Source organism: Falco cherrug, chromosome 15, assembly GCF_023634085.1.
Source record: "Falco cherrug isolate bFalChe1 chromosome 15, bFalChe1.pri, whole genome shotgun sequence".
In the NCBI taxonomy this organism is placed as follows: domain Eukaryota; kingdom Metazoa; phylum Chordata; class Aves; order Falconiformes; family Falconidae; genus Falco; species Falco cherrug.
Genome location: NC_073711.1, coordinates 16,719,547 through 16,727,220, shown reverse-complemented (window position 1 = coordinate 16,727,220; position 7,674 = coordinate 16,719,547). Strand labels below are relative to the sequence as shown.

Here is a 7,674-nt window from a genome sequence, read left to right as displayed (position 1 = left end):
ACCTCTAGATGCCAGTATGAATATTAAAATATAATTTAAAATTAGGACTAAGTACTTATATTACTGAGGCTTTATCATGTTTGGAATCTTAAATTTAAGGCCTAATTCTGCTCCACCTGAATGCAGGAAAAGTTTAACTTCAGATTTAACTGGGAACATAACAGGAACCATCATGACAAAGCTGATTTAAACTTGCTGGACTGTTTTAAATTCATAATGTAAAATTCCCACTATATAAAACAGTAGAATCTGGACCTTTTACAAACCACTGCCTGCAGAAAAGAGAAAATTTCAACTTGAGAATAAGCCAAAGAACCAAGGGAAAAGTACACTGAGGAGCAATGCCACTATGTATCTACGTGAGTACCAGCATTCCTCAGGGGATATATGTCTCTATAGATATTTTACGAGGGTAGGAAAAGCATGTTCTTGACTTGAGTATGTGTTTTATGGGCAAACCGTACAGCTATTGGACATTAAGCAGCAATAGTTATGTTGTATAAAGGCACTTATAGTTTACAATTTCAGATTGTAAATGATACGAGAGTTAGCCGAACCCGTGCCAAGTCAGAACCTTCCAGGAGATGTTCCCAGGGGAATAAATACCCTCTGCAGAGGCACAGCTCCGTGCAGCACGTCAGCTCTGCCACGTTTGGTTCCAGAGAGCAACCCCGAGCTGCAAATATTCGGCAAGCCCAAATATGACCTGCTGTGTGTGCCTCTGCTGCAAAAGCCTCATGTTTCACTTCACACTTGGAGCTTGTGAGACTTCACTGTGCTTGGGGCAATCGTGTTTGTCCCTCTGGGCAGGAGAGTTCAGGAACCATAAAAGGGTACAGATGATGCTTCAACTGTTTGTGCTGCCTTGCTGGCTTGTTGCCACTCAGTTTAGATGACTCCATCGCAGTCTTGGGAGGAGCACAAAAGGTGTGCAGTTACAGCAATTCACTATATTTGACTTTAAATCCTGCTCCCCCCACCAAAAAGAGTCTTGAATTTAAACCCTCCCTAGCCACTCAGGTGACTGGGAACACCCAAACAGCATTTGCACGCAACATCAGATTTCTTTGTATTAAGCATCACTAAAGCTACTTCTTCTGTATGTCTGATTTATCTGGAAGTGCAGAAATGGTTTCTAATTCAGAAACTCAGAGAATGCTGTCAATGAGAGGTACAAGCTCTGTGTCATGGCCACACATAGGTAAATTTCTGTGTAAGCCTGGCTGCTATATGTAGCTTGTTGCATATCAGTTCTGTCTCCACAGCATCTGAGTGCTTCTCAGTTTCCAGTATTATAGCTGTAAAGCAATGAGGTGACACTTTTCCTTACTATAGTTGGAAAGCGATGTACAGGCATCCTAAGGCTCAGGTTCATATTTAAATATTTGTGAGTTAGTTAACAAAACCTTGTTGCAAAGCTAGACCTTACGTGATTTACCCCAAATCCAGAGATGCTCACATCAAAGCAAGGAACTGATGAGGCAATCTGACGACCTAAGTCAGTGCCCCAACCCCAAATACCCTCTGCACTAGAATACTTAAGCCATCAAGGTAGCTTTAAAAGTAAAGGCTATGCAAACTGTACCCAGACTGCAATAAGCCTTCATGCAAATCCCCTTATATTTTGCATGCATAACACCATATTTTATTACTGTTTTATCTGACACTTCTAAGCCTCTAGCTAGTAAGGGGAAAAACTAACTCATTTCAAAACAGCAGGGTAAGCTCTCTCTGCCCACCAGTAGGTACAGTTCCTCTGCACCATGCTGAGCTGCTGCCTCCTTCCAACGTTTAGTTTGAGTGTGTAGGCCTCATTTGGTCAACGTAATAACTACTCCTGTAAAATTTAACAGATCTCCTGGCAAAGGTGAGAATAGCTCATGTAAGGCAAGTTCACTGTCAGTACTAAACACAGCATTTATCAGTGGCCTCGGTGCTGGGACCAGAGGTGTGAATTGTTTGTAATTCTCATCCAAGTCACTGCAAGTGCCTTTGAAAATAGGGTCTGAGTTGTATCGGCCAGCGGAAATCTTGCTGTGGCTCACTGGCTACTTCTGACAGCACTGGCTCAGCTGAACCGCAGAATCCCTCCTTCCCCACTTCCCTTCTTCTGACACACTGGTTTCAGTGGTCCAAGTTAAATTGGAGAGAAATGGCCAAGAGAAAGCCCAAGTTTTTGATCCTCCTGGCAGGTGTTAAAAAAAAAAAAAATCACAGGAAAGGCTCAAGTACAACAATCATATTGACAGCACCTTAGTCCACTGTCATCAGAGGGCTTACTGAATCATGTAGGCTGGGAAAGATCTTTAAGATCATTAAGTCAAACCATAAACCTAACAACTGCCAAGTCCACGGCTAAACCATGCCCCTAAGCGCCACTCCTATGTGTCTTCTAAATACCTTCAGGGATGGCGATTCAACCACTTCCCTGGGCAGCCTCAACCTCCATGAAGCCAAGCTGACCCTGCCAAGACACTTCCTTGGATCCAGAAACAGAGCCGAGGTTGTTCACTGTGCAGACAGATGCATGGAAGCCTGGAGGAGCTCTGTCTGAGGACGTGGGGTTCAATTTTGTGTTCTGTGCATTTCTTAGGGGAAAGCCATTCAGTAAGCACAAGCATACGGATCTTCCACGTGGCAGCTTTGACCCTGGCTCCTCATTCTTCGCTTAAACAGCCCTCATCCTCCTAGTCCCACCTGAGCTCCAGCCACCTGTGTGAGCTGGGAGGGGGGCTTTTACCCCACGCTGTGGGCCAGCGGTGGCTCGTTACCTCGTTTGCCCAGGCTCGGGGCAGGAGCAAGGCTGGGGCCCGCCGGCCGCGGTAAGCCGATCTGCCCCCAGCTGTCCCCGAGGCTGGGCTGGAGCGCAGGCAGGGTGAAGGGGGAAGGAATTCGGCTCCGCTAAAAATAGCGGCCGCGCAGCCCCGGCGGCTGCTGCTGCCTCTCCCGCAGACCCCCGGTGCGGCGGCTGCCCCGGGGCACGGCAAGCAGAGGAGTGCCCAGAGGCCACGGGGAGGGCAGTGCCCTGGTCACATTGTCTTCCTCCGGGGGGTGCCTGGCCCCCGGGCCTTGGAGATGTCCATCGTGCGTCCCCCCACCAAACAGGCCGCTCTGGGGGGCTGGGGCAGCCCGGCTGCCGCACCGAGGGCTCCCCCCGGCGCGTCGCGGCTCGCCCTTCCCAGCACTTTATTTCGGGCGCTGCCGGGCCCGGCTCCAAGGGGCGCTGGCTGCTTCGGGTTTCCATCCCCGCCCGCTCGGCGGTGGTCTCGGTCGTGGGAAGTTTTGCCCCCACCGAGGACGGGGCGAAGGAGGGGGTAGGGGGGGGAGCGGTTTTGTAGCACAGGTGAGAGGAGCTTCGGCGGCTCTTGGGTTTGGGGGTGTCTCTCCCTCTTCCCCGAGGGCCGACGGAGGGGAGACAGGGAGAGTCCCGTCCCACAGCCCAGGGCAGAGCAGCAGGGCTGGAAGCGGGACGGCGCAAGCTTTGCGTGTCCCCCGTTTCCCACCAGCCCCTCCACTGTCCCCCGGCTCCTCGCACTCCCGCGACGGCAGCAACAGGCTGCCGGGCTCGGGCGACGCCGGAGGCCACAGCCTCCGCTTTGCGGGATGGGGGGTGGGAGCGGCTGCCCAAGGGGAGGGCAGGCCGGGCCTGTGCCGCCCCCAGCCCGTCGCGGGGCACCGTCCCGGGGCTGGAGGGCAGCGGGGATGCGCGTTGCCCCTCTCGGTGCCGTTTCATGGGGGCCCGGGCTGGGCGATGGGGAGGGGGAGGTGCGGGACTGGAGGGGGCAGCTCTAGCTCCAGCCCTCCTTGCTGCTGGCGAGCGTAAACCTGCCGCCTCTTCTGCAGTGCCGGGGACTCGCGTCCTCCTCCTCCCATCCACGGCTGCAGCTCTGCTGCTCCATCCCATTATTAGGGGAGGATACGAATAAAAAAACCCAACCCAAACCCACCCAACACCGAACCAAAACCCAACACACCCAAGCAAACAACCAAAGCCCCCCATCCCCCGCCCAACTCACAGTACCCCCTCCCCCCCCGCCCCGGTCGGTGGGACTTCCAGGACCGGCTGCGCTTCCCTGGCCCTGGGGAGGGGAGGCAGAGCCGGGGAGGCGGGGGGAAGGAGGGGGCCAGGGCCAGGCAGACACAGGGAAAATCGCTTTTGTCTCCGGCACGGCGAGCGGCGCAGGGGCTCGGTGCTGCGGCTGCCGGAGCCCCCCGCTCACCGCCCCGCTCCGCTCCCGCAGGCACCGCGGCGGCGCCGCCGGGCTCCGAGGCAGCGCGCCGGGGAGCGGGCAGCTCGCCGCTCCTCGATTTTTTTTTCCCCTCCCCTTCTGTTGGTGTTATTTCTGCCTTTTCGGCGTAGAGGATCCCCCACACGCACGCACGCTGCCCCCCGCCCGAGGTTTCTCTGGGTCCAGCCGGAATCCGCGACGCTCCCGGGGATTTTCCCACCCAAGCTGGGGTCTATGAGCGGGAAGGTGATCAAGCCCAAAGAAGAGAAAGATGCTTCCAAGGGTAAGGCAGGCGCAGCCGCTCCGATGAACAGCATGTTCCCCGGCCCGACCGCGGACAGCCCGACCTTACCGCGCTGGGGCGGGGGGGGGGGAGGGTACCGCTCCGGTGCGAGTCCGTAGCTCGGGGGACCCCGGGCACGGGTGGGGAACCGGTGCCCGGCGTGCGGGGCGCTGCACCGGCACCCCGGCACGGCGCGGGGGGGCCCGGCTCAATGCGGCACCGGCGAAAGTAAGTGCCCCCCCTCCCTGCGCCAGGGGGAGCCGGGCCCCCTGCCGCCGACCGGGCGGGTGCTCGGCGCTGCCGGCGGCCCCGGCCCGGCCCTGGCCCCGGCCGAAGCGTGCCGGGCCGGCGGAGCCATCGCCATGGAGACGCGGAGCCGGGGCCCCGCCGGTGCCGAGAGGCTGGGGGGTGCATGCGGACCCCCCAGCTGGGGCCGGGCACGGGAGGCTGCCCCATCCCGACCGGCCCGCGGGACCGGCGGGGCAGCTGGGGGCACGGAGGGGGCGGGGTACCCGCTCCGGGGGTGATGCCTGGGGGGGTGCAGTGCACGCGGGGGGTGCATGCCCGGGGGCGGGGTGCCCGCTGCGGGCTGCCACGCACAGGTGGCTCTGCCCTCCGCCCTGCGGGCCCGCAGCCCCCGCGCAGCTCGCTCTGCGGTGGCACCCGCGCTCGGGGGCTCGGAGCGCATCCGAGCGGTAGCTGGTGCGTGCGCTGGTATCTCTCCAGTAAGTGGTGGCTCTGTGGATTGGTAGGTAAAGCTGTGTATGTCACCCGGCGTACAGCCGTGCGGCAGGCTGGGGCTGCCGGGGCGCCCCGGTGAAGGGTCTGCGCTTGGCCTCCCCGAGAGAGGGGAAAAACCTGCTCCGCGTTTACTAGTTTTATCAAACGTCATGGGCACTTCCCTGTCACTTTTTTTTAGCAGCCTGAGAGGCCAAATCAAAACAAATCATCCTTTCTACTATTTAAAAAAAAACTTTTCGGTTTTTTGATTTTGAAAGTTTGTGTTTAACACCAGATTTTTGAGACTTTGTGTTCTTTTTTCCTCCAACTCTTTCCAGTTGTAACTGTGTTAGTGTTTTCCTCAGGTTATGTTTTTTTTTACAACATAATCAAATTCACTATTCGGATGCATTGCAAAACCTTACATTTTGTAAATAAATATTTTTTGTCTTTACATTATTTTCTTTGATGGTGAGGGTTTTTGGGTTTTTTTGTTTTGTTTTATGGTGGCCTTATTCACTAAAATGCTCTTTAAATAATTTATTAAGCAATGCAGAACAAAAGACTCCTGCCTTTCTGAGGAATATTTTGCATGATTTAGAACTGTGTTTATAATCTTACACAAAAGGAATTTTCCATACTTGTGTTATATTTGTTTGAAAGCTTGCTTTTTAAATCAAAGATATATTCCCTTTTGTGCTATGATTACAAGTTTTAACGACATTAACTTCATGCTTGGGATTGCCTGTGTATAGGTTTTGGGACATATCTGTATTTGAAAACGCGGAGACAAAGGCCTTTGTATCTGCTGTTAATGAGTCAATAATGACTGAGATGCACAAGGCTTTGATTCCAGGGGTGACAGTGTAGCAGAAGGTATATATTCTGAGAATCCCAAGAAAAACAGTTGATGCTGATACTCTGCTTCTAGGAGATGCTGGTACGCTCTTGGAGCTCGTATAAAACTTTCTCTGTTATCACAAAGTAAAGAGGCAGTTTTAGATACAGCAGGAGGAGCTGGTACATGTATGAGGTGGTTCTAGTACTGCTGTATAAAAGTGAGTGATGGTTACTGCTTGTGAAATAGGCTTTTAAAAGGGGTCCAGGGGTAGTGGTAAGGAGGTAGTATTTACCAGTTAATGTGTAGGCTGTGTGGCCTTCTTTACAACCTACAACCTCTTGTGTTGTAGACTGAAATAGGACATTTTTTTTTTTTTCCTCTGAACCACCTGAATTTTCTTTTGGCGATTGCAAGTGTTATTGCCTTTAGAGAGAATGTTTAATTTGCATCTAGCCATAGTAAAAACAGGCTGGTGGTTTTTTTGTTTGTTTATACAAAGAAGCAATAATTTGTCTGGAAAATGGGATCCATTTCCTGCACGTTTCTGCAGCCATACTGTGGCACTGGGTATACTCCAGTCCAAACAGAAGCCTGTATGTTTTTGAGTTAGTTACCTGCTCCTTCAAAGAACAATGCAATCAGGTTTCATATGAGAGTATGTTATTGTGGTGATATGTTCATGTACCCCACATCCTGTAAGATATAGGATGTAATTGTAATACCTGCTGTAAATGCAGGTGTCCCAGGGCTATATTTGCATAATAAATGTGGAGTACTTTGTTAGTGAGAACAGTGTCAGCCTTTCTTACTCCTGAAGCTTTCTTATACATGACAGGGTTGTGCTTGAGATGAGACTTTGCTGTATTTCTCCAAAGAACTCGGGGAGGGCCATATTCAGCCCTAATGTAAGGAGCTGCTTTGTGTAAGTTGTTGAATGGCACTTTCTGCAACCAGTATTTGGGGTGGGTCTTTGTAGAGAAACCTGACTTACACAGAACCTTGAAAGGCCATGGATTTCAGTAGGAATCGGCACAGTCCAGTGCAAGTAGCTGTCTTGCAATGGGTATTTTAAGTTAAATTGCCCTCTCCTTAAAGGCTGTGGTGGTATCAGCGGAGTTGCGCAGGTGTAACAGAAGTCCCAAAATCTATTTTTAAAGAAATAGGTTTCCTTCACATCTTTTCTTAAAGAGGAAAGTAACTACTTGCTTCCGAGTTTGTTGGCCCCACTTGTAAGCTTTGCCTAGAAAACCCGGTGATGATGATTTTCCTCACTATTTTGCTGCTTTTAAACCTGGCTGCAGATGTTTGAGAATTAACTATCCCAATCTAAATAAAGCTTATGGATTAACCTGATGAAGTCAGGGATGTGCACCTTTACTTTCTGCAAAATGCTGCATTAACTGTGAATGTATAAGATATTAGTGTTGATTATTATTTTTTTTTAAACTGTGTGAGTGTTGAGAGAGCTGCAGGATAGCCTAGGTAGCCTCCAAGCTGCTTTACAAATGTAGTTCAGCTGGGCTGCTGCTACAGTGGGGTTTATTTGTGGTAGTGAGCAGCTTGTTTCAGAAAGCAAGCTTGTCCCAGCTGTGTTGGTGGTT

At 52.0% G+C, this 7,674-nt stretch overlaps 1 protein-coding gene across 2 annotated transcripts in view; it reads left to right on the top strand.

The window, feature by feature from the left end:
• The first annotated feature begins 4,116 nt into the window (after positions 1-4,116).
• Positions 4,117-7,674, top strand: part of FGF13 (fibroblast growth factor 13) — a 259,537-nt gene continuing 255,979 nt past the window's right edge. The window contains exon 1 of one of the 2 annotated variants that reach the window (XM_055727741.1): positions 4,117-4,512. In XM_055727741.1, the coding sequence (XP_055583716.1) occupies positions 4,464-4,512 (49 nt within the window). In that variant the 5' untranslated portion in view covers positions 4,117-4,463. The remainder of the gene's footprint in view (positions 4,513-7,674) is intronic. The other variant, XM_055727742.1, reaches the window with a different exon arrangement.